Raw genomic sequence first — 25,973 nt, forward strand, 5'->3', positions numbered from 1 at the left:
TGTGGATTAATGCAATAATTTAACAGGCTAGAGCCATTACTAGATTTGTGTACAGTCATAGTGTAGTTTTGAATATGGCAAGGAGGTATACACTTTTGGCAATGATATTGTAGAATCAGAAATCACTTGCTACGCTGCAAACCTTATTACATTGAAAAGAATGATTGACCTTAAACATAAGTTGCAGGCCACGGTTAATTCATAAGAGCGGATGTCAATATTCGAAAAACCTGGGGGACTGGAAATGTTAGATATAATTAGTAATAGGTCATTTTTGTGATCATGCAGCCCGATTATTCGCTTAACTAGTGCCACTTCTACAAATTTGTGCTAGTGAGAAGAGGCCTGCAATGGGATACATATATGCTGGAATGTATTGAGAAAAACAAATAACGAAGAACTTATCAAGAGGGAAGAGCATATGGTTACTGGAATAATCTAGATCACTGCTGGGGAAACAGTGGCATCTTCCTCTTCTTACTGCAGGATTCTTCCTAAATCCCAAGTTTTTTTTTAAGTATAGAAGGTAATATACCCAGTGAGATTGTGTCAGGAATGTATGACTGCATAGAGGGATTGGTTTCTGATACAAAAGTGAAGGATACAATCATGAAAGAGATAAACTTGTATTGGAATGCTGTCGGGGATTTTGGGAGGAAGATGGCAATTAGAGCTAAAGACACATTACTTCCTGGTGAGGGCCAATGTTCTATTAGATTGTCTAGCTATTTTCAGCTCTATATTGCACACCATTTTGCTTTCGCGGGAATTTACTCTAATTGTTGGGAGACATAACAGTAGCAGGAGGGTGGATGTTAAGAAGCTCTGCTTTTAGCACTTCTAATAAAGTGCTTTTAGGATCTCCCAGTGATGAACTCGAAGAGCTAGGTGAAGGTATGTATCGTTTATGTAAAAATTATTGCTGAAAAAACTTTCAGTTTTGCACTGATTTATAGTATCATTTTGATCAATGTGCAGGCTTTGATGGTAGTGAGAATTTTAATAGAGTGAAAGATGGCGAGGAGGAAATGTTGAGATAATCTTGCAGGTAAGTAGATTATTGTTGCCAATTTGCACATTATCAACCCAATAAGGTAGTGTAGGTTATTTATCAATCTATCCCTGTTGTTGCGTTTGCAACCAGAGAGGATCATTCAGATGCTATTTAGTGGGTAGGAAGATGTAGGAACGTGATTATAAATCAGACTCTCACATTGGCTTGCAGTGGTCTTTGTTCTAATCACTGCAACTAACTGTTAAACTTCTTTATGAACTATAAATGCAATTTGGTTTTGGCTCTCTCTATGAACAAGGTAAGTGTAGTGCTTCCCAAATTGTTTAGCTATATCTGTCAAAGAACCGAAAGAATATGAAATTGCCAAAATGGTGATTCTGAACCTAGTGCATATTATTTCATTTTGGAAAGGCTGTTTTTGATATATTCTTTCTTGTTATTTTCTGCTTTACAAATCCATGTGTAAAGAAAGGCTAGTTCAGAGAAACCCACCAAATTAATAATTATGTACACCAAACAACAACATGATAGTATCATATAATCATACAATGAAAAAAGAAAAAATATGAAACCCAAGCACCCCCCTCCCCCAGGAAAAAAAGAGAAAAAATCATGAAAGAATTTCCCTACTATGACCATCTAGCATCATCTCTTACTGTGGGCGAGAGTTGTGAAGATAAACCTGCTTCAAGATCAACATCTGCATCGTTGTGGGGCAATGACCAATTACTCACTTTCTCATTATATGAAAAATTAGGGTATGAATGAACAAAATCCTCAAATTCAAGGCTTTGACCAGCAGCACTTGTATTAACACTGATACCAGTAGATTCATCAAGTGCTGCAAACACTTCAGGCAAGGCAAACTCTCCCTCCAAGTACCTCACCACTTGCCTCATTGTAGGTCGTGCATCGGGCGCATTGTTTGAACACATTAGCCCCAATTTCACAACACTTATAGCTTCAGTCTCATCAAAGTTGCCATTCAATCTTGGATCCACTACCTCAAGAATTGCACCAACCTTCGATCTATCCCAAACCCATTCAACCAATACGAGCTCTTCAGGCAATGCCTTTGGTTCAATAGGCCTTCTCCCACACACCACTTCAAGCATAAGTGCACCAAATGCATAAACATCTGAGCTTGTTGTGGGCTTACCAGTGCGAGTGAGCTCAGGTGCCAAGTATCCCAATGTGCCCACAACCCTAGTAGTGCTCGGATTTGATCCATGCTCATACAACTTAGCCAGACCAAAATCACCTAGTCTTCCATTGAATTCACAATCTAACAAGATATTTCCTGCCTTAATGTCTCTATGAATAACAGTATGTTCCCACTCTTCATGCAAATACAAAAGGCCTGAAGCTACACCTTTGATAATCCTAAACCTCTGTTCCCAAGTGAGAATTTTTTTCGGTTCATCAAAAAGATACTTGTCTAAGCTACCGTTAGGCATAAAATCATAAACAAGAAGCAAATCACCTCTGCGGCGACACCAACCTAGTAATTGAACAAGATTTCTATGCCTAAGACGGCCAGTTGTAGCAATCTCAGACAAAAATTCTCTCAAACCTTGTTTTGATTCATGAGAGATTCTCTTGACAGCAACTTGGGTATTACTTTTTGGTAGAGTTCCTTTGTAAACTCTGCCAAATCCACCAAACCCGAGTAGCTCTTTGTCTCTAAAAGCTCTTGTTGCTTTCTTGAGTTCCTGATAAGAGAATCTATGAGGGCCAACATTAAGCTCCCACTCCTCAATAACATCAGCATTCTTGATTTTCCACACAAGATAAAAGGCTATTGCAGCAACCAAAACCACAAATACAAAGGCAGAGACAGAAACCCCAACAATTAATGCTATATGACTTTTTTTAGGTCCAGGAAGTGAAGGAAGAGAAGACAAAGTCAAAGATTCAGCCTCTCCACTCATGTTAAAACTCCAACCCAGTATATAATGTGAGCTTGAAAGCATACCTGTAGATGCCGAGAAACCAACATACATCGTATCTCTAACAATTGATGATAGATCCACAACAAATGACAAAATTGAAGATTTTGGTTTCGCAGAAAAAGGTGAAAGCTTCACATCCAATCGATTTGTTCCCGAATCATAATCAATCCAGGCTTGTATAACCTTACCACTCTTGAGATTCAGCTCTTGTTTTGTTGAATTGTCAAGAAAATAAGCAGCTGTGACTGAGGCATTTGATGTCATGCTATCAATATCAATACCAACATGATTACCATTGATATCACCAAACTCAAAATCTTGAACTGTATCAAATTCAACTGCAAATATGTGGTTGGTTAAATTCCCGTTATCAGTTGCACTGAGAAGGCCGAGATATTGACTGGGAAGAGCACCGGTTAACTCTTTTGTAGGAGAGATTGTAAAGGCAAAACCATGACCGCCAAGCTGTGGATATTGATTAATTATAGCAAAAGCAAAACAAGTAGAGAAAGATGGAGATTTGCTGTTAGTTGAATTCTTGAACTTGATTGGAGATGAGTAAAAAGCATGCCCAAGAACTCGAGAAGTGGTGTTTGTTAACTTAAGTAAGCCATTATCTTCAATCTGCGCCCCATCATTTAAGCTAATATTGTTATCAATGGAATCGCCACGGAATCCACTGAAATAAAACTCATTAACTTGAGAAAAAACTGGGGTTGAAAGAAAAAGGAAGAAACCCAACAAAAGTATGAATTTTTCTGCCATAGAAGGTAAAAGATTTGAGCTTTGTTTGCTGCTACGTAGTGAAAATGGTTTTAGGGTGACGAGTTTTCTGGAATTTGAGCAATGAGCATATCCAACAGTTGAGCCTGTAGAAGGAAAATATAAAGTACATTAATATATCTTTTCAAACTTCATTTACATAAATTCGTTGCAGCTTTTTATTAATAAAGGTAAATGAATATGCAACAACCCAATGTTTAGAGGAGTGGACAGTTCCCACCTCTTTAGTTCTTAGACTACAAATTCTTACCCAAACCTAGCTCTGTTAATTAAAAAAAGGTCTAGACATAGTATAAAAACTTGTAAAGGTAAATAATTATATTGCCCTTATCTAATGTACTTTTGTGAAATTATCATATTTCTCCTAACACAGTCGCCAATAATCTAAATGAATAAAAAAGTGCAATTTTGTTGAATTGCCCTAGCCAAAATTTGCTCTTGTTGGATCCGACCAAATCACATTAAACAATGATCGAATTGAAAATTAGAATTGTAGCCAAAGCTCAAGCTAATGAGCAAAATTGTAACCAATGTGCGATTTGATGAGATCACAACATTTTTAACGTGATTCAATAAAAGCACACTAAAAACATGTGATTCAAGTCGAAAATTGAAATAAATTTTATGTGTTTCAACACTAAAATTACTCTCGGTATAATTTTATCAAATCATATTTGTATAGTATAATTTTGTTGAATAAAACTTATTTAGTGTGATTTTAATTAGATTCAACTTTTTTAATATAACTGCAATCGAGACCACACATTTTTTATTTAATTTTTTTTCAAAATTCTAAGAGGAGAAGCAACATTTACATCCTTTTAATGATTTTCTACCGGAGTTGAATATTTTGTGAGAGTTTGTAGTTTAAAATTTTAATGGGTGGGAAGGATCCTGGAAAACCTTGGGTGGGTCATGGTGATTTACTCTCCAAAGAATTCAAATGAGAATTTTGTTTTGGACGTGTGAATAGGTTGGGACGTTCACACTCCTGCTAGGGGAGGTGTAAATAACATTTTTCCTATGCAAGCTCTGACATATAAACTTTTATTTTTATCCTTAATTGATATAAAAAATATTTTTTATTTAAAATTAAATTTTATTTAAAAAATTAATCACATAAAGACAAAATATTAATTTTATAATCTATTAATATTAAAAAAAAAACCAAGAACCTTTTATTAAATCAAATCTTTTTAAAATTCATAGTGTGTGAGAATGAATTTCTAAGTATATAAATAAAATTATTGAATAAATTTATAATTTTATTTTGGGGGAAGCAGTATGAGAACGACACCGTCCAGTCAGTGCGTTTAATGATTGCACAGGGAGATTAATTTATTCATGTAAATTAAAGTCTTAGCTGTCTCTTTCTTTCTTTGTGGGCACCATTATTTCACATCTTCATACGTCTTTTCTTTTTTTCTTTTTTTTTTCTTTCTTTTCATTTTATTTGACCTAACTTTAGTTAATCTCAATTGTATAAAGGAATTTACCAAAAGACCCATAACTATAAAAATATCTCTTTTAACTCTGTTGCTTTTGTTGTTAAAGTTTGTTCATGATTTCCTTTTTGCCCTACTGTTTTCTTTTCGCTTCGCAATTTCATTGATGTCGATTTGGTATTTGACATTGCCATCAACTCAAATCTTTCAGTGTCTAAAAGCTCTAAAATCTAGATCCAATCTTAAGAAACATCAAACTATTTTTTGATACTTTTCTAAAGTCGGTTTTAGATTTTATTATCATTACGAGACTCGATTTAGCCTAAAATGATGTTCTCAAAGCCAAATCTGTCCTTAAATAAGATTTTTAATACCAAATTTAACCTCTAATAATGTTGAAAATTTGGAAGCCTCTCACAGCTACTTATTATGTCCAGTGACACAATAAAACACCCATAACAACTAATGACATCACACAATTACCAATAATTGAGAGTCAAACAACGGCTATAAATCAGAAAGAGCAAAAGGTTAAGGCTTTAGTGGCAAAAATCTCATTTCTCAGCTCAAATGATTTTTTTTTTTTTTAAAGCGGTATAGGGGTTAAAATTTTATTTTCAATACTTGCAAGTGCTGAATAGATTTCATTATATGTATTGGGGTTTTATGAAAAAAGGCTTCTTTGTTTTCGTTTTTGTTTTTTAGTAAGTTTGAGGGCAGAATCGTTGAACAATAAATAAACATCACGTCGGTGAAGAAAATGGGTAGCAGCATGGGCCATTAGACCACAAGATAAATGCTAAAAACATAAAGCATACGGCATCCATGATCCTTACGGTTGATCCGACTTGTACGTCTGCCCATGGAAACGAAACCTAATTCCACTTTTGCTGCCTCTGCAGCATCGATTCTTGTTTTCCTCCGATGGAGATTTGAAGATGGCGACGCTATCATCGTTCTCGTGACTTTAAAACTGTAATGTTTTCATCAGTCATCACCCTCAAATTGTAAAAAATAAAATAAAATTTCCGGTGCTGAGGCTGCCTTCTGCAACAGTAACAACTGTATTAACATGTGATTACGCGGGAAATAACAGTAAAAAATGACTAAACAAAATTACTTGTATATAATTTTTAAAAACATATAAATAATATATTATTTTTATTTTTAATTTAAAATTCTTTAATTATATAATAAAATATTTAAAATATATGCGTATAATTTTTTTTGAAAATGATTTTCCCTGGTCTGATTTTTAATATGTGCCAGCATTACTTGATAAACTTTAACTAAGAAAAACCCAACACTAGAATGCCAGTGGTATTTGGTCACCCGTCACTTTGATCAAATATAACTCCATCCGAAGAGTCTATAATTAGTAGGATGTATTGAAAGCCCTGGGTATAAAATATTGAATGGAATTTAAATTATTCTTATTAATAATTATGACAGCGAAAGCGCAACTAATTTGTGTAAATAATTATGACAACGAAAGCACAACCAACCAACTATTTCAGAATCAGTTAGATTAAATAATGTAACATTCTTGAGCTAATAGTTCGGTTTATAGTTTAGTATGATTTTATTTATAGACTTTATAAGTTAAAGCATATCTTGATAGTTTGAGTTACACAAAATTAATTAATTTATGTAAGATTTGATCTTTTATACTTATATATATTATTCACTTATATTGTATTTATTAGATGTGAGACTAACATTCTCTTAAAGTGTGATCCCCATTGATTGTTAGACTCACTATTTGGTTGAGTTTGTTTTTAAACGAGTACATTGTCACTTGTATCAAAAAAACATATTAGACGAAACTTTAGATTATTAGACCCATCATTTGGTTCATACTCTCATATAATGTTGGAAATATATTGCGCTTATCAGTGTAAAGATTAAAACCTGTAAGCTCATCAACTTCTCTCGTGCTTTGTCGGGACTCAACGTTCTTACTGATGTTTGCCCTACCATCTTTCAAAAGGACATGCAGAACTGCTTTGATACCATTTGTAACATCTATGTTTCAATAGTTTGACTCACTGTTAAGAAATTGTCTACTCTAGACATAAAATCTATCATGGTTTTGTTTTTTAACTTTGCAACTTAAAAATGCGTTTTGACAGTTTAAAGATCTTACAAGTTATTCAACCAGTCAAATCCTTTCATCGTTAACTGATGTGAGATACATAGACAAAATACAAATATACCCAATATCTCTCTTATACTTTGTCGATGTAGAATTTGCTTAAATGTGTCATTTATAATGTGGATGACAAAAACATGAATAATTTGTATTCTCGTTTAATTTGTATATTAAACACGATATTTTAAAATTTTAAATAAAAACATATTAAATGCGTATTTTAAACGTTTTTCGTATTAAACAACTGTTTTATTCATTTTCTATTTTTTTAAATGATGTTATTTCAATGTCTAAGCCTAAAGTACCAAAATATCTTTTTAATTTTCAGTTAATTATCATAATGCCAACAAAAAAAAAAACTCATTTTTTAAAATCTCTAACCATTTCATTCATTGCATCAAGTTCATTTTTACGGTAGCAATAAAAATTTTTTCATATAATTTTTTATACCAAATCAATGTTTTTCTTTTTATCTAGCGTAACCCTTCACTTTCGTTATTCTTCGAAAAAGTAAACTTTTATTATCATTTTCTTTACTTGTTTGTAACTTTGTCATACTTATTGATTTGAGATATTGATATCTCATTAATCTTATTGTATATTCACGTATTGGTATAGTGATTGAATATGATATATTATATTATATTAATTTTAATAATCAATTAAATACTTTACATATGAATTATTATATTGATTTTAAATAAGATATCCTTGAAAAATGATAAAATTGTCATTGATTTTATCGTATTTTTAAAAACGTATTATTGACAATATATCATATTAAACTCATATATATATATATATATATATTTTATTTTTTTTCATATCTAAATTTTGTGACTCTTTTCTTATAAACATATTTTTTATTATATCATAACCATATAATTATTAAACCGTTTTTTTCCATTCCTATACATACTAACCAGGTATATAATAATATAACTATTGTGGTCATGGGGAAAATATTTTCATATTCCAACTTTATAATTCTAAACAAATGACAACTAGGTTTGGGAGATTGGGGCATAATAAACGGAGATGGTCATTGTGCATCCGTTAGTTGATCCGGCTCATAAAGTCATTATCTTGACAACCAAACACACAAGTCAAACCCAATTTGTTGGGATTCAAAACAAAAAGAAATCAAGTCAAATTTGAAAATATATATATATATATATAAAATAATAAGATAAGTCAATATTTATATATACTATTATAGACTTGATGAATCTCGTTCCTTTTTGCTCGATGGTTGGACTTCAATGGCGATTTGATTTGGTCTTCTTAAATAATTTAAAATTATTTGATTTTACAGGTGGGATGCTCTTCGTCTTTCCCTTACTGTGTATTGGAATTTATTAGGTTGAAAGAAAGTCAACAACTACATCAATTTTCAAAGAAGGTTGTCACATCAGATGAATAATAATATAATATATTATTATATAATTAAATATTTTTTATTTGTAATTTAAAATTATTTAATTAAATAATAATAATATATTATTTATTATGAATTGCTTCTCACTTCACTTTCTCAACTAAGAATTATTTATCTACCTTATCCCTCACCCTAATGTTTTGCCTTGATTTTATTTATAATACCCACAGATTTTAATATTAATAAACCGAACCTAAACGGACTAGGCCTGGCCCAAACACCTGCTGGACTCCCACCAGTCCAATGCACTCAAAGGCATAATATAAATTGAGGTGGATATCACTGTTTTGAAAATCGGATTAATGATCAAATTAGTTATCTCATTAATTTATAATTTAATTAAACAGTCAACTGATTTTATTTATTGTTAAATAATTATATATTTTTTAAAATAGTATCAAATATTTATCATATTTTTGAAACATAAAACATATAAAATATAATTTCAAATATATTAATTAAATAATTGATGTTTCATTATATATATAAAGAAAAAATTAATTATTAATTTAATTAAAACCTTACAAATTATAAATCTTTTAAGTTTTAATAAGATAAAAATTATGTAATATTATGTAAACCCAATTTTATTGGTTTTAAATAATTTTTTTCCGATTCAATAGGTTTGCTAAATTTAGCTGAATTCAAAACAAATCAATATTTATATATAGATCATATTATATTATGAAATTAAACTGAATTATAGACTAGTTCGAGATTTAATAGATTAAATTGATCAGTCTGATCTGATTTTAAAAACATAAGTGGATCCCATACGAAAAAAGCAAACCGAAAGCATAAGGCAAAACGCACAGGTTAATGTTGATGGTAAGAGACGAAAGCACTTTCAGGATTGAATATAATGTAATCACAGCACAAAATTAGAGGTTCCTAAAGAGGGGTAACAAAACATTATGAATTATTTAATATCTCACAATTCTTAGTAAGTGCTTCTTCCTCCGTCCATTATCCCTAGAATTAATAAAGGCAACTTCCATCATCACTTCTTGCGGTTGGATCAAAGTTTTCTGCATTTGGATCAGTACATCCTTCAGGAACTGGCACACTCACTTGCTGGGCTGCTTTGCCTGCACAATCCAATAACAACTAGCAGTTAGTTTTTTCTCTTGGTTTCCATTTTACTCTATTTATTGAGTTGATTTCGACCAAGTTTGCAAGAATTTAATTCATATATACATATAAAATGCAAACCTCCCATTAGGGCCTCTAGATAGGATGGGAGCTAACCATAGAAAGTTCCTCTCTGAATAGCATCTTCATTTTCTTCACCAAGAGCAGCCTCGCTCAAATACTTGTCAGCCAATTGGACTCTCTTCACATTCTCTTGCTCTTGGACAAGCATGTTTCCATATTCCATGAGCTTCTCAATTGTCATCTTTGGCTGCTCAAATGTTGGTGGTCCTTCCTTTGAGTTCACAAGCTTCTTCCCAATGGTGTCAACACCAACTCCGGAAACCCACTTTCTCACTTCATCGTCGTAAACTCTGGCCCTCAGAGCACCGAAGAAATCTGCCAAAGTACAGTAATTACCATAACCCTTTTCGGAAAAAAAAAATTTGTAATTTGTTTTTAAAATACGATGAAATACCGATGGATTGACCGGGGAAGGTATCGACAAGCCTTACAATGTCATCATCAGCGACATTGTCAGTTCTGAAAATACCCTTGCAGACGCCAATGCGGTCTTCCCTGGTGGGTGCCCAGTAGAACTTCTCCATACGGCCATCACGGATGAGCGGAGCATACAATGTAGAGAAATCGTTGCCAGTGACGATGATGGGGACACGGGGGTTTTCCTCCTTGTTGTACATACCAGGGAGCTGGACGCTTGTTGGGTTATCAGCAATGTTCATCAGAGTAGCATTAACCATTTGGTTGTTAACTGTGTATTGGGTTGTTCCACCGAGACGACCAGCTCCGGCATCAAGATCGTTGATGAAGAGAACGCACATTTTTCCCTTCTTGATCATATCAGCTGCCTCACGGTACCTTTGCCTGATCAACTTAGCGGGTTCTCCGGCGTTTCCGCTTTCCAATTCTCCGGCACTCATCATGATTGGGCTGAAATTCATCACCATTATGTATCAAACACATAAACGCATGTGAATTTATATGTGTGTTGTTCAACTAATAAAAGATTTGTCCTCTTAACTCACTTAATGCCCATCTTGGCGAACACCAGCTCACATTGGAATGATTTTCCTTGACCTTTTCCTCCCCAGATACCCAAGATGAGAGGAACCTGTAAAGAACAAATTGTGAAAATTGTTAAATCAAGTGTGTTGTAGTTCATTAACTTGCAGAAAGAATTTGTTTGATCGGATATAATTAACTAGACACCTTAATGTTAGGCAAGGTCATGAAGTTCTTAGAGATGTGAACAACAAGCTTGTCCATGAAAGCAGGGGCAATGTAGAAGCCATCCATGTTGTTGTCCAAGTTGTATCTAAAGAATCATCGTCAAGCAATAAATCAGTATAAAATCAAATTTCTTGATAATTAAACTTAAATCATAAGCAATATGAAATTGATACTGACTGGCGAAGACCCTGGCTTATGTAGTCATAAGAATTCATGACGGCGTAGTGAGTTCCCGTATCCATGGGGGCTTGGAAGAGGGAGTCGACCATACCCTTTCCTCTGGTGATGTCTTGTTGGTCATCAGAAGTGTCAGTGCCAAGGCCCTTCCATCTGTCCGTCTTGGTCTGCTTCTTCTCATCATATTCAGCGTTGATCTTGAAACTCCCAGAAGGGATCTTAGAGTTTGTGAATCTTGAACTCACTTTCTTCAAGCTGGTTCCCAAGAAAGCAGAGGTTGGCGCAGACGATCCACCACCAGACCCATTCAAACTCAACTGCAACAAAAATTACGACTCTTGTGAAACCGTCACTAAGGATTTTCAATCATGCATACAATCAAATTAAGCTATTTTTGAGATAAAAAGAACGTTGCATGCCTATAAGAGCACATTACTTATACATATTGCCACGTGTATAAAAGCATCCGAGCTTCAAACAGTTCAACAACCTCTTAAATGTTAAGTTTAGATCAAATAAAGCCATAGGTTGAGACTTCGGATAATTCATGAGCACCAATTGGATTTCCAATTTCATGTGAACACCTGATTCACCAGCACGCATACAAGTACATATGCAATATGTAGCAATATATTTACGCACATAAGTTACATAAGTATAATAATATGAAGTAAAACCATGTATCAGCATGAACACATATGCAAAATAACACAACAGAAAAGCATAATATCAGTCTCTAAGGCGAATTATGCGCGCGCGCACACACACACACACACACACATATATATGAACACGCATGTCCAATAAAGTAGAGTACCGGGGTTCTGTTGACAGCACCAACGGTGGAGACAGCAGCAGCCATGAGAATACTGGTGAGACTGAACACAAGGGAGATAGAGAGAGAGTTGCAGCTGAGTGCAACGAAAATCAAGGCAGATTTGTTCTTTGAGTAGATCAGAAAACTGAAGCGTGGAGTGAAAACTTATAGTGGTTTGTATGAGTGTTCCAAAATCGATCAATCTTTAGGATCAGTTATCGAGTTCTTAGTGTCCACACAATGAAGATTGCATGGCGAACACGTGGCGAATGGATGTTGGCTTTTGGGTCCTATTTATTCTTTGCCACTTAAATTTAGGTTATTTCTGTTACCACACAAGCAAAAACAGAGTCTGATTATGGGCTATTTCTATTTGTCTCTATGTTCCGTATTTTTCAGAGTTAATTTTTGTGGAAAAGATAATTTTGCATTTGAGGTGCTAAACTGTTCTTGATTTCTTTAGTTTCATTATCTCTTCGTTTTTATAGAAAAATATCAGAGGCCGGTGATGCATGCGCTTGGGTCTAACCCAAGCCTTACTCTTCTTTTGGTCCCATTAGAAAGCAACAGTTGAAAAAGAAATATACGTATAAACCGGGTTTTTTTTTTTTTTTTGGATAAATAATGAGTCACATTCCTTCCTAAGAATGGATTTGGAATTGTGAAAGCAATAATCAAGGCTCAGTTTACCAACTACCTCACATAATATTGCATAAATGAGCTCCAATTATGGTCCCAAAACAGGCCCAAAACACATTCAATTGGAAACAAAATAACTGGTCTTTTTTCAGGGACCTACACTTTGCCTCTGCTTCTCGGTAGTGCAAAGTGTTCATCAGTATGCATCATTTCGAGGCCTATCAACTATGTGATTCTCAGGGCATAGGCTAGCTTGAAAGACAAAGTGTGAAATCCCAGAGCAAAAAGGTTTGAGTTTGAAACCTTCTAACTCTATATCAAGATTATGATTATACAGTCAGATATTAGATTTAAAGTTTTTCCTGTTTGATATGATTAGTTAAATCTTAATTCTTAAACATTATATTAAATAACATAACTGTAAAAATATGTTTGGTCAATAATACTAACAATACTTTGATTAGATTAGCTTTAATTTATGTTTGTTGTTCTAACCTTCAACTGTACAGTATTAAATTCTCAAAATGATAAAATCTGATGCACCAAAAATTGACCCAGAGGAACCTTTACTTCAACTCTATTAATTTAATGTTGTAGCAATTTGCGGTTCTTTTCTCGTCAAACAAAAACAGAACCTTGGAGAAGTTTTCGTTGACAGCTCAAATTTGCAGAAGAAGAAATGAACAGAAAGAATGAAGAAACTGCAATGGCATAATTCTAAGCTAAAACCTAGAAATGGGGTTTAACCGGAGTTCATGTGAACTCCAAGGCAAAAACTAGCAAGTAAGCCAAGCATTTACAGATTAAATAAAAAAGAAAGAGATATATAATTGAACATGATAAAGAAAGACACTTTCATCGTTAATCTCGAAAGCCGAAAAGTAACTCTCCACCATGCCATCACACTTCCCTCCTGTCCTGCAGCCCTTAATTTCATTCCAAATAACAAATCAAAAGTTTACACATCAGTTTTTGAAAAGACACAAAGTGGGAATGTTGGTGGTGTCAAATTCAACTCAATGTCAATGTGATAGCATTTTGTCTGCCTCTGTCTAGTTTGCTGATTCCCACTTTACTTCTAGAGCCATGAAGCACAAGAAATGGATAAGCTAAAATAGCACCTGTTTGATCACTGTGGATGGTCTTTATCTGATGCCAGTTTGTTGCTGATTTAGCCTTTATTTTCCTGGGAATTGGATCAGTTCCTTCTGTTTCAACTCTCTTTATCACCCACTCATTGTAAAGTGGGAAACAACACAACCTGATTAAGTGATAGGATATGATAAACAATGGAGAATTATTAACTAAGCCAGGCTAATATGGGATTAAAAATTGCGTAATTCCAGGGAATTTACCACAGACAAAGACAAATAGCCGCCATGGCTCATGCATTGCGTGTCAAATCTCTGAGCTCTAGAATTTTGCAGATAAAACCACGTAAACTTGTTCTCATTTGATAACTGTGACTTTCAGCCGTAATGCATCAACAACTGTGACTTGATTTTGACTAAAATCATCTTTTGAAACACTTACTCAATATTTATTCTTATCTTAATGTGCCGATAGAATATGCAATAATTGCATTTATATAGTTGAAGGACTAATCATACAAGAACATACAATGGGCAGATATTTTATCCACATGCAAGTTAATTTAAAATATTAGTAAAAATCATCCTATATATTAAAAATAAGAGAAAAATGGGTTTTAATAGTTCTAATTGTTTTCACAATCATCTCTTATTTTTATAAAATAACATTATAAATAAATTTTTTTAAATATTTACTTTCATTGTTCTAGAATGTGTGTGTCTATTTTCTCTTATTACTTAATAACACATTTCTTTTGTTTTATAAATAACAAAAATTTACAAAGATAAAAGAACGATAGTTTTGATTCTTATATTATTTCTCTATCAAATTCACTTAATAAAATTTAATAATATAGTAACAGATGAAATGTTCTTTTTTGATGTATAGAAGATAAATCACATCAAACGAATTCCATTAACTCGATGCTACCATGTCATGATTCAAGAAATATATTTGACTGTAACAATCTTTTTAGATGGTTATCCTCTAAAGAGATAGTGCATCAAAAAGAGATATTACTATTTATTCTTTAGTAACAAACATGATGCTAACTTTCATAAGCAAAAATAAAACAACTTCATAGCATGTTATTTATGAATCATCACAATAACCAACATCATTCACAAATTGAGCATGCAAAAGATGTTTATTGAACAATCATAAACATAAATTATGGTATAATATGTGATCAATATAACAAATAAACTTGTATTAACATAATTACTAAATAAATCCCATCATGATGCAATTCGTTGACCTACATCTAAGCATTTATTTCTCATTTATTACTTGTAAAATATAAAAGAAATGGATAAGTGTTAGACTATTTATCTATACAAGAACTACACCAATAAAGTGTCTAGTTATTATATATCAAATGTCTAGTTATGTGAACAATATAACGCGATTAAATATGTCATCTACACATCGACTCACTCAAAGTGTGTATAAATCATTCCATCTGAAAATAGTGAGAAGAATGAGTTTTGACAGTTCCAACTATTTCAACAATTTACTCAACATCATTTTTTATGGGATAACGCAATCAATATATTTCTTTAAAAATCTAGATTCAATGTATTAAAATTTAAGTGTATCTATTTTTAATTATGGATGATAGTTTTAATTCTCATACTATCATCTGTCAAATTACTTCTAGACAAGTTAATGATATAACTATAGATGTATGTTTTTGATATATGCAGATCCTTACTTCTTGTATAGAAATTTTCCTCTAATTTTGGGTATTTCTCATTGATGGATTTTGTCATCAAAACTCATCTTGCAAATACTGAACTTTGAACCCAACCAGCATAAGTTATTTTGATTCATCATCTAATCAACATTCAGAAAGTTGCAGAGTTAGCTGGGAATCTCCATATATGCAGATCCTAGTCTTGTAAGTTTAACTATCCTTTCAGGATTTGTAAAGGGAGAAATGATAATTCTTGGTGTGTACATGATAACTTTTTTTAACTTGAAAAAGTACTGTTTCAGGCAATTATATCTCATTTTTAGAGCCCAGTTCTTAATGATGATGATTAGGTCTTTGCACAAAGTGTCATTCATGAAGAATCTTTATTCAAAAGAACCCTTTTAAGGCATAAATTAGGAAAGGCTACCAAATTTGAGAATGAAAATGTAGGCCACAAAGGAGACCTAAAAGAAACCAACTTTTTAACTAAAGTGAGAATTGTCCCTAGCCACAACAAAAAGAACATCCAGCTCTCTCATGATTGTTATAAAGAGTTAAACTTGGACTTCTTATCCTAAATAAACAAGTCCAATAGCAAGAGCACCAGTAAAAACATCATTCACACAGAGAATAAGAAAAAGCTGAGGACAATGACAGGGTTTGGCTCTTCGTGTGGAGCATGCAAATTTCTGAGAAGAAGATGCACAAATGATTGTGTCTTTGCCCCTTACTTCTGCTATGAACAAGCTGCATCCCATTTTGCAGCAGTCCATAAAGTGTTTGGTGCAAGCAACGTCTCTAAGCTATTACTTCACTTACCAGTTCACTACCGAAGTGATGCTGCAATAACCATTTCTTATGAGGCATTGGCTCGAATGCGAGATCCTATCTACGGCTGTGTTGCGCAGATTTTCGCCCTTCAACAACAGGTTTCCATAAATCCTGTGACATCAAATGAGTAGTATTTCTTGTCTTCCAAGTAAATCCTGAATTGTGGAACTTGAACGAATGCTTATAGATTATGTTATTTTTGCCCTGCAGGTGGCTAGCTTACAAGAGGAAATAGAACTTCTTGGAAACCAAATGGCTGCAAATCAAACGGTTGGTGTTGTTTGCAGTGGAAGTTCTCAAGCACCTAATGAATTTCTATGCATTCAGCCATATTTTTCTCCTTATCCAGACGCCATGAACACGCAAAACTATCAGAATCAACAGGCTGAAGCTGGACAGCTAAACCATGTAGGAGATACAAATGCGACTCAAGCTTTTGATACCCCAATGAACATACAGATTCCTTCCATTAACGAATGGGAAGAACAAAACATTCTTCCTGAGTCTAGCCCTGATTATTTACAGAAATTCCTGGAAGAAATGGACCAAGAGAATATTACATATTTACAGAGATTCCTGCAAGATTAGCCGTGAGCTCAACAACCACATGAAAACAAGTTACTTACTCTGTAATGATATCACCTTTACCGAGTAAATATCTCAATTTTGTTCCTCTGGTACTGTAAGACTTAATTTGGTGGCCATATAATAATAATAGAATGATGCGATAAATATGTTAGACATGTCAAAACAAAAGTCATATCAATCAGGGGCAAAATTGGCATGATATACTCGTAATGTCTAGAATTATATAATTCTCGTACTGTCCTTCTCGTTATATTAATCGTGTAAATTACCTTTATTCTCCCTATGAAAGGTGTTGGCTTAATTGAACTTCAGCTGTCATAGAAGGATTACGCAAGGAGGGGGAGAGAGTTGAGAGCATTCTAGAATAAAGCAGGGTGGGTTTTATTGAAAAATGAATAAAAATTTGTTACAGTGTTTGGATGTAACGAATTTTTATCATTATCTTTAACGGAACGGTTACCATTATGAGCAAATTACAAAGTTAACCTGTACAATTTTTTCCTACACTTGAGCCTTGACAAACTTTAAAAAGGACACCACAATTTGAGCCTTGCATTGCACTCCCCAATACACTAATATGATAATATCCCCACTTAAGCTTGACTTCAACATTTGTGCTTGAACATTTTCGGGCTGATACACTGATATCCCCCTCTTGAGCTTGTCTGTCTTCAATCTATTGAACTTGAACATTTCGAGGTTTTTTTTTTTGTCTAAATGATTTTGTTTTTTTTTTTTTGAAACAATCAAGGACCTAGCGTTGTTGGGATAAGGAACACCAAGAGTTAGTTGACTAAGCCAAAAAACCCTGGAGAGACAAACCCAGAGCAGGCTCGGAAATACCATAGGCTCCAGCAATGAGAGAAATGCCATGAGGAAACACCAAAGGTTAAGGTGTCAATCGGAGTAGTCCAATTTGTTGATAAGCTGAACCTATAGTGTTATCAACACAAGCCAAATTTCTATGATGTAAGAGAAATAAGTGACACTGGTCATAAGGAAAATGCTTTAGTATACAAAGAGTGGAAGTGCAGACAGAAGAAAAAAAAAAAAAAGACAACACAAATAGAGTTTTTATTTTGTTAAAAATAAAACTTACCTTGCAAGAGGAACAACCTGAGTGGTACTGAGGAAAATCAACGAGTAACAAATCCAAAAAAAGACTTGCCTTGCAAGAGGAGCAACCTGGGTGATACTGAGCAAAATCAACAAATAACAAATCCACTACAAGCAAAGAATACAATCTCAGGAACAATCAATTAAAAAAGATCTGAACTATGCTGATTACCAAAACAAACTTTATCTCTCAAGACGAACAATCTGAATGGAACAGAGCATGATCAACAAATACCAGAACCAATACAAGCAAGGGAAACAGAGTCTCAAAAGAGATTCATTCAAACTACACTGATTGCCTTAAAAAAAGACACAGATTCGTCAGTAAAAAAAACTGAGTGGTACTGCTCACCAGCAGAATGAAATTCATAAGGCAAGTAGTGGAAAGTAGCACCAGTAAAATAACAAAAAGAAGGGACGAAGTAGAGCTGAGAGTTAAAGAGATGAGTTAGAGTAACAAGGCATAAGAGAAACTTGCAGATACAGCATCAGAGTACCAACAGTATTTCAACGAGAAAGTAATCATAATGACCTCTAGAGCAATAGGAGAAACAATGAATACAACAAATGCAGAGACTAATAGAAAAGAAACAGCAGCAGAAGCAACAAATAACAACTGTATAACCAAAACGAAAAATCAGTACACACCAATACTCATAAAAAACAGGAGGTGAGACAATTTCTCAATGATGGCAAAAGTGATGAACAGCAGCAGCTATGGAGATCAGGCACACCATACCAATGACATAGCAAGCACAAAAAAATCAGAATCAGTGATGCAGCAACAGAAATCCATTAGAGAATTGATCAATACATCAAGCTGTATAGCAGATGCCTTGTTAAACAATCAAGACCAGAACCAGTAGACTCAGTGTGACCGTGGAATTAATCAGAGAACAAGCACATCATAATGATAGAATTCAAACTTTCTCCAAATACAACTCACTGATCACCAAAGTATTATTCCCTCACTCTCTTGGTAACAGGTTCTAATCTAAGTGTCTTAATTAGAGTAGGAAATGAACATATTAAAGGAGAGAACCCAAAACCCTAAAGTAGAGCTAAGTTGACAACTAGAGTTAGCAGATTATGATTACAGATTATGATCCATCAACTGATCTGTTAGAATATTTCATGCCATGCCATGTTAAATTAATTCAAATATGAAGAGCAATTTTTGAGTCAGTGTGTTCATGGCCATGCAAGCAAACAATCGCATAGATGGTAAAAAGAAATGCTGAATTCCAATTCTGAAGGGAACATAAGAAAATGAAAATTTAAGGCCCACTTCTATTCATCTTTAATCTGTAATTTTGCAAAAAAAATAAAAATAAAAATCTTGCACATTTGCTGAAATTGGGTTAAATCAGAGAATTGAGCCAAATACAACTCACTTCATAAACCCTATAGTCCTTGTGTTTTTATTTAGTGATGCTGAATCATCAGACAATGAAGGCAGAAACCAAACCAGCTCATGAACACCATTCTCTGGCATTTTGGAACATCTTTAACCAAGGGCTTGGACCTTTCTTATCCACAGTCCAGTCCTTCGGATACCATGGGAATTGCCACATCAAAAAGCAGCGCTCTGGATGCGGCATCATCGCAAGATGTCTTCCATCAGGTGAACAAATTGCTGCCACTCCTAAGGGAGAGCCATTAACATTAAATGGGTAAGCTTCAGTAGGATTCCCATCATCATCACAGTATCTTACTGGGGCTAAACCTGAGTGAAGAACACGATCCAGAACACCATCATCGGGGAAATATGCTCGCCCCTCACCATGGGCCGCCCACACACCCAATGTACTGCCTTCCATACCTTTGAACATTATAGCTGGTGAATCCTTTATTGCAACACTTGTGAAGCGACATTCAAACCGACCCGACTCATTGTGAATGAACCTTGGTTGTGATGGGTCCCCACCAGCGCCATGCACACCCCCAACTTGAGGCCCAGGAACCCAACCTAACAGTGCCATGAGCTGACAACCATTGCAAACACCAAGACTAAAAGTGTCTGGCCGCTTATAGAACTCCTGGAATTGATTTAGAAGTGGCTGATTGAATCGAATGGAGGCAGACCAACCTTTTGCAGAATCAAGAACATCAGCATAGCTAAAACCCCCTACAAAGGCAATTCCACGGAAGTCCTGAAGAGAGATGGCACCATTAAGAAGTTCTGACATTGTAACATCCCATGGTTCAAAACCAGCTGCGTAAAAGGCTGCTGACATTTCTCTGTCCCCGTTGCTACCTTCTTCCCGAATCACAGCTACTTTTGGTTTCAAAGTTGCAGTCATATACTTCTCATCTGTGAAGGAAGGTGTAAAAGACAATTCCCAAGAAGGTTCATGCCTAGACTTCAATCCTTCTTTCTCTGATTCCACACAAGAAGCCAATCTTTGAAACTTTTCTAGCTCAAAACTGGTTTCCTCCCACATGTCTCTTACTAAAGAAGTCTTCTCATTCAGATGAGTTACTCCATCAACATTCAATTCAATAGTGGGTGAGCCAGTCACCTGTCCAATGACCTCCCCAGAAACACCGGCGCCATTGAGTCTTTTCAATACAGTATCCAAGTTTGTCTTGCTCACCTCAAGAACAAGACCAAGCTCTTCCGCAAACAGTGTATGAAAGAGGCTGTGTCCTTTTGACTTCAAGTTCAATGTAATGCCATAGTTCCCAGCAAATGCCATTTCCAGTGCACATACCAAAAGTCCACCATCACTAATATCATGACCAGCAGATATAAGTTCATCTGCAAGAAGGTCCTGAACACCCTCAAAGACCCTTTTAAGATAAGGAACATCTTCGATATCAGGAGACTCATCTCCAACTTGGTCAAACACCTGAGCAAGAGCAGATCCACCCAACCGGCGCTTTCCCTTTGCCAAATCAATGTGAAGTAAAACACCCTCGTCTCCTAGTTTCAAATCTGGAGTCACTGTTTTTGTTATGTCAGGACATGTGACATAGACACTAATAACAAGATTTCCAGGAGCTTTGACAACCTCTCCACCTGCATGGGCTGCCATGGAAAGACTGTCCTTTCCTCCATCAATCGCAATACCAAGTTCTATCATAGCTTCTTCAAGAGCTAATGCAGCATCATACATGGCTGCTCCTTCCCCGTCAAGCTTGGCAGCATACATCCAATTACCACTTGCTTTAACATCAGAGAGAGAAGTAACCTTTGCCCAAACAAGATTTGTAAGCGCTTCTCCAACTGCCAATCTTGCCATTGCTTTTGGATTCAGCAAGCCCTTGATTGGCTGCTCCCCAATGGCACATGCACCTCCAGTCAAATTGGTGTACGTTTGAGCAATGACTGCAACATCAGCAAGAGTGATTTGCAATGGGCCAACAGTTTGCTGCTGTGCTACAAGCCCTGTCACACACCTATCAACCTTTGTTGTTAAGAATCGCTTTGAAGAGACAGATGGAAGTCTTAATACCCTCTTCAGTGAATCCATCACTGTAATCCCAGGAGCAATATCAAGTGGCTCCAAAGCCTGGTCAAACCGAGAAAATTCAAAGGTTTTTTGAGGCATATCCCCAAGTACTTTCTCAAGCTCAAGATCCACAGCAGGAGGAGGGAGAGGAAGTCCACTTGACTGACACTTCTGAATAGCTAAGCTATCAACTAATACAACACGTCCCTGACCACTAATGCTTCCAATAACAGCCATTGAAACTCTCTCTCTTTCACAGATCGATTGTAACAGATTGCGGCTTTCAGGCTTCACTAGGATAGCATCTTGCTCTTGATATTCTGCACCCCATATCTCTAAAACAGACATAGTGTGATCACCAACTACAATAGCACGTATATCAATTTCAGCACCCTTAGGGTATATGATTTCCTTCACAACATTGCAGTTCCCACCAGCTCCTTGATCATGAATGCTTATAATTGGGTTATTCTCTCCCATTTCAATGCAAGCACGAACAACACGATACAATTTTTGAGCCATCTCAGCATCTCCACGTTGTACTGCATTAAAATCAAGATCTGCATCATTCTGCCCACTAACCATGCTAGATGCTGCTCCACCACCCATTCCAATACGATATGCAGGGCCCCCAATCTTTACTACCAACATTCCAACTTCAGGCTCTCCTTTTGATATATGTGTATGATCAATCTGGCCAATGCCTCCACTGAACATGATTGGCTTCAACCACTCCCGCCTTTCCCCACTTAGGAGTCTCATTCCAAAACTTCGAGTGTAACCCTGAATCAATGGCTCTCCAAATTTGTTACCATAGTCTGATGCACCGTTACTAGCATCAATAAGGATTTGAAGAGGGGAAGCCAAATTTGATGGATATGTGAAAGATGGATCTTCCCAAGGAGCATAAGACCCCTCTATATTGAGGTTCCCAACACAGTAACCAGCTGTAGATGCAACAACAAAAGATCCTCTTCCTGTGGCATGAGTATCCCTGATTCGACCCCCTGCACCTGTCTCAGCACCAGGGTAAGGTGCCACTGCACATGGGAAATTGTGGGTCTCTGCTGTAAACAAAATATCAAGGTCACATGTACTTGCACTTAAAGGACAAGTTGAACCAGGTTGGACTGGTCGCAATTGCTTAGCTTGGAAGCCCTTGATTGCACTTGAGTTATCCTTGAAGCCAATGACAGAATTGTTTGGGTTTGCCTGCAAGGTGCTCTTCACAATCTGCATAAGAGTCCTATCCATAGGTTTTCCATCAATGACAATCTTCCCAGTGAAAAACCAGTGCCTGCTGTGCTCACTATTAGATTGTGCAATATCAAACAATTCAACAGTTGAAGGATTCCGTTTAATGTCATCCATAAAAAGGCTGGTGTAATACTGCAAATCTTGCTCATCAAATGCCAAACCCATCTCCTGATTGATTTCCTCCAACGCCTTCCTTCCCTTCTCCATCACCGGCACATATCTGACTTCCTCTGGAACCACACTGGTCTTGAATGATGTCAGCTTCTGGACATATACACATTCAGTCATTCGATCATGAACCATTGCCACAAAATCATTGATCTGATTATCTTGCAGAGCTCCCTTACTGTACAATAAGTATCTCCTGGACCTCTCTAAACGAGTTACCTCTGTTAACCCACATGCCCCACATATCGATACAGCATTAGTAGACCATGCAGTAGTAAAAGACAACCTAGGCCCAACCTCAATTATCACTGATTTCAACCCTTCTTGTCTCTTCTTCTCAAGAAAGCTCTCAGCCCCCAAATTCTCCGGCTCATATGTTTCTTGAAGAAGCCACTTCAAGACTTCAAGTTTCTCACTTGAAATACTTGAAGCAAGACCAATATTAAAACATTGTTCTGTCTTCAAACCAACAATCTGGTTCGAAATCTTTGTTTGAACTAACTTGAGAAGTTCAGCGGTTGCACTATCTTGAAGAAGTGGAACACGATAGAAATGAACAACCTCTTCAGCGGGCTGTTCCACCAATCTTGTCTGTTCATCTATGGAACTGCTAACATTACCAGAAACAATAGCTCTGGGCCTTGATTGAGCACAAAATTTCAATGAAACGCCTCTTCTATTAGTTATACCAAACTTCGAATTCTGATTACATAGTGTGCCCCACAACAATTGTTTCCTCTTGACAGCAGAATTTTTATTCAAAAGAAGAGTGTGCCTGTGCGTACCCTGTTATTAACATTTAAAAGAAAAACAAAATACCATCACATGTACTACATCAATCCAAAACCTCAGGACAGAGAATCAGAAAAAAGAGAATGATATGAAAATGATAATAAACATAGCATCAAAATAGCGAAAACTCAAAAATGCATCAACTGTTGTTCTTTTTTGCGTGCATGTCCGCAAATAAAATATAATTCAATTCTAAAACAATTTTTTACAGTTTCACAGGAACCAAACTGATAGTACTGAATCAAAACTTACTTGCAAAAACTCAGCGGCTGTAATTTCTTTTAAACCAGCCATTTACAGAGCCTGCAAAACCCACAACACATACAAAAATCAGTATCCTCACTAACCCATAATTCCAATTAAAAGTCCAAACATCCCAACATCAAAAAATAAAAACAAAACAAACCCTCCTATAAGAACGATCAGATTAACAGCCGAAAAAAAGATGAAATCACGCCATTTAAAAAAGTCAAAAAAAAAAAGCAAAAATCAATATTAAATACAGATTTAATACGTGTACATAAAAAGATATAGACCTGGCAGTTTAGTAGAAAGAATCGGTGAAGTGAGCAGTGAGACTTTGGTGACTAGGGTGCTTGTTTTCTAGAGAGCAAAACCCTACTTCGTGCGTTAGCGAGAAGTGAAGGTAGTACTGATAGCTTTGCATTTGCTATTTGCCGTTTCGGACACAAGAATTAAAAATTTTAAAAGTTACTTACCTTAAAAAATAAACAAATGAAAGTAATAAGATTCTTTGGTATGAATAAGAGCGTTGTCGTCCCTAAAGTTTGCCTTAAGTATTTGTCATACCGAATTCTAAGTAGTTTTGATCCTTGTCTATAACATTTTGGTCCCTAAAACTTAGGGCTGAGCAATTCTGGTACTTTGCTATGAAAGTGAGAACAGGAATCAAAATCACAATCACGTGAGGATAGATTCTCACCTATAACCTCGACAAATAGTTTTAGGTAGAGGCGATAGTGGATCAAACCAAATTGATGTCAACATAGTCAATTAGACCCAAGGTCTATATAGTAATGATTTTTTGGATTAGATTGATACGATCAAAATATAAAACCCACAGTTCAATCTTATATACATGGGGTCACGTTGTGTCTATAATTAGAGTTAGATTTAAATTGAGTTTGTTCAAAGTCGAGTTTAATTCGAACAAGTTCGAAACGAGTCAGTCATACATATATGAGCTCAATCTCGAACTATACGTTAAATTTTTAATTAAAAATTTTGATACAAAATAATATTATTTAGACCAATATGTATTAAAACGACATCGTTTTAATAACGAAAAACAATTCGAATCGAGTTTAAACTTGGCTTCCACAAGTTCGATGAGCTCGAGCTTTACTCGATTTGAATCTAACCCTATCTATAATAATAGGTTAGGCCTAGGGGGGTTGGCCGGTGATTTTCTTAAAAAAAAAAAAATTAATTAAAAAATTTGTTTAAATTTTTATTTTTAATTGCCAATAAGAACAAGTTGGCCCTTTCCGTGTTGGGCTTTTTCCTAAGGCTTCAGGTCAATCCAACCCAATTGATGTCTCAAGTTTTTTCGGTTCTGATTCCTCTTAGAACTGCTTACAATCACAAAAGCAAAATTAGCTCTGACCTGACTCTAGTACTCTTTGCCACATCAATTCCCAAATCGGGTCCTTCATCCATCATCTCCTGTTGTAAAAATAAGTGTCTTTTGAATGTAACGTATTGTTATAGCATTCAAACGTGTCTTGATTGTGAGACATTATGAACACTTACTATAGAAACTTTCAAAACTGTATTATTATTTTAATCAAAGGTATCTAGGAGTGATCTAGGAGATAAGATATCTAGTTTACCAACTTAGTTATAGAATTAAAATATTAAAAAACTGAATTTTTGGTTGAGTTTTCTTTTTATTAAATTTTTTAAAAGCAGATTACTGAATTGAGCCAGCTTTCAAATTAAAAAATAATATAAAAATTAAATTAATTTTAGTTGTATAAGATCTGGTGGAGTTCCAAAGATAATGGCTAACGAGGAGGCTCCATAATTATGCATATAAACACTTCCAACTTCCAAGTATCGTGTCAAGTTGAAGAAATAGGTACCTCATTTGGCAAGGTTTTCAGATGTGATTGAGTGATTACTGATGCATTTCGTCCATACAAATTTCCATTGATG

The 25,973-nt window shown here is 35.2% G+C and overlaps 4 protein-coding genes across 5 annotated transcripts; 1 reads left to right on the forward strand and 3 right to left on the reverse strand.

Annotated features, from left to right (window-relative positions):
• Positions 1-1,492: 1,492 nt before the first annotated feature.
• LOC123192834 (L-type lectin-domain containing receptor kinase S.4-like) lies at positions 1,493-3,861 on the reverse strand. Its single transcript, XM_044605492.1, has one exon. The coding sequence runs from the start codon at positions 3,730-3,732 to the stop codon at positions 1,645-1,647; it is 2,088 nt and encodes a 695-aa protein (XP_044461427.1). The 5' UTR covers positions 3,733-3,861; the 3' UTR covers positions 1,493-1,644.
• A 5,746-nt stretch (positions 3,862-9,607) lies between these two features.
• On the reverse strand, positions 9,608-12,327 carry LOC123193425 (ribulose bisphosphate carboxylase/oxygenase activase, chloroplastic-like). Of its 2 annotated transcripts, none has more exons than XM_044606418.1 (7): positions 12,162-12,327; positions 11,345-11,661; positions 11,147-11,252; positions 10,963-11,048; positions 10,395-10,867; positions 9,998-10,315; positions 9,608-9,873 (listed from the first exon to the last, which is right to left on the reverse strand). In XM_044606418.1, exons 1-6 carry the CDS (start codon positions 12,204-12,206, stop codon positions 10,029-10,031), a joined length of 1,314 nt encoding a protein of 437 aa, XP_044462353.1. In that variant the 5' UTR covers positions 12,207-12,327; the 3' UTR covers positions 9,608-9,873; positions 9,998-10,028. The 2 variants fall into 2 exon arrangements, with proteins under 2 accessions (XP_044462353.1, XP_044462351.1); XM_044606416.1 differs by having other exon boundaries at positions 10,034-10,315; positions 12,162-12,326.
• A 3,768-nt stretch (positions 12,328-16,095) lies between these two features.
• Positions 16,096-17,167, forward strand: LOC123192544 (LOB domain-containing protein 29-like). The gene is made up of 2 exons (XM_044605128.1): positions 16,096-16,517; positions 16,630-17,167. The coding sequence occupies exons 1-2, from the start codon at positions 16,239-16,241 to the stop codon at positions 17,005-17,007; spliced, it is 657 nt and encodes a 218-aa protein (XP_044461063.1). The 5' UTR covers positions 16,096-16,238; the 3' UTR covers positions 17,008-17,167.
• A 2,226-nt stretch (positions 17,168-19,393) lies between these two features.
• LOC123192543 (probable phosphoribosylformylglycinamidine synthase, chloroplastic/mitochondrial) lies at positions 19,394-24,498 on the reverse strand. The gene is made up of 3 exons (XM_044605127.1): positions 24,332-24,498; positions 24,048-24,098; positions 19,394-23,789 (listed from the first exon to the last, which is right to left on the reverse strand). The coding sequence occupies exons 2-3, from the start codon at positions 24,087-24,089 to the stop codon at positions 19,596-19,598; spliced, it is 4,236 nt and encodes a 1,411-aa protein (XP_044461062.1). The 5' UTR covers positions 24,090-24,098; positions 24,332-24,498; the 3' UTR covers positions 19,394-19,595.
• Positions 24,499-25,973: the final 1,475 nt, after the last annotated feature.

Source organism: Mangifera indica, chromosome 12 (genome assembly GCF_011075055.1).
Source record: "Mangifera indica cultivar Alphonso chromosome 12, CATAS_Mindica_2.1, whole genome shotgun sequence".
Lineage (NCBI taxonomy): Eukaryota > Viridiplantae > Streptophyta > Magnoliopsida > Sapindales > Anacardiaceae > Mangifera > Mangifera indica.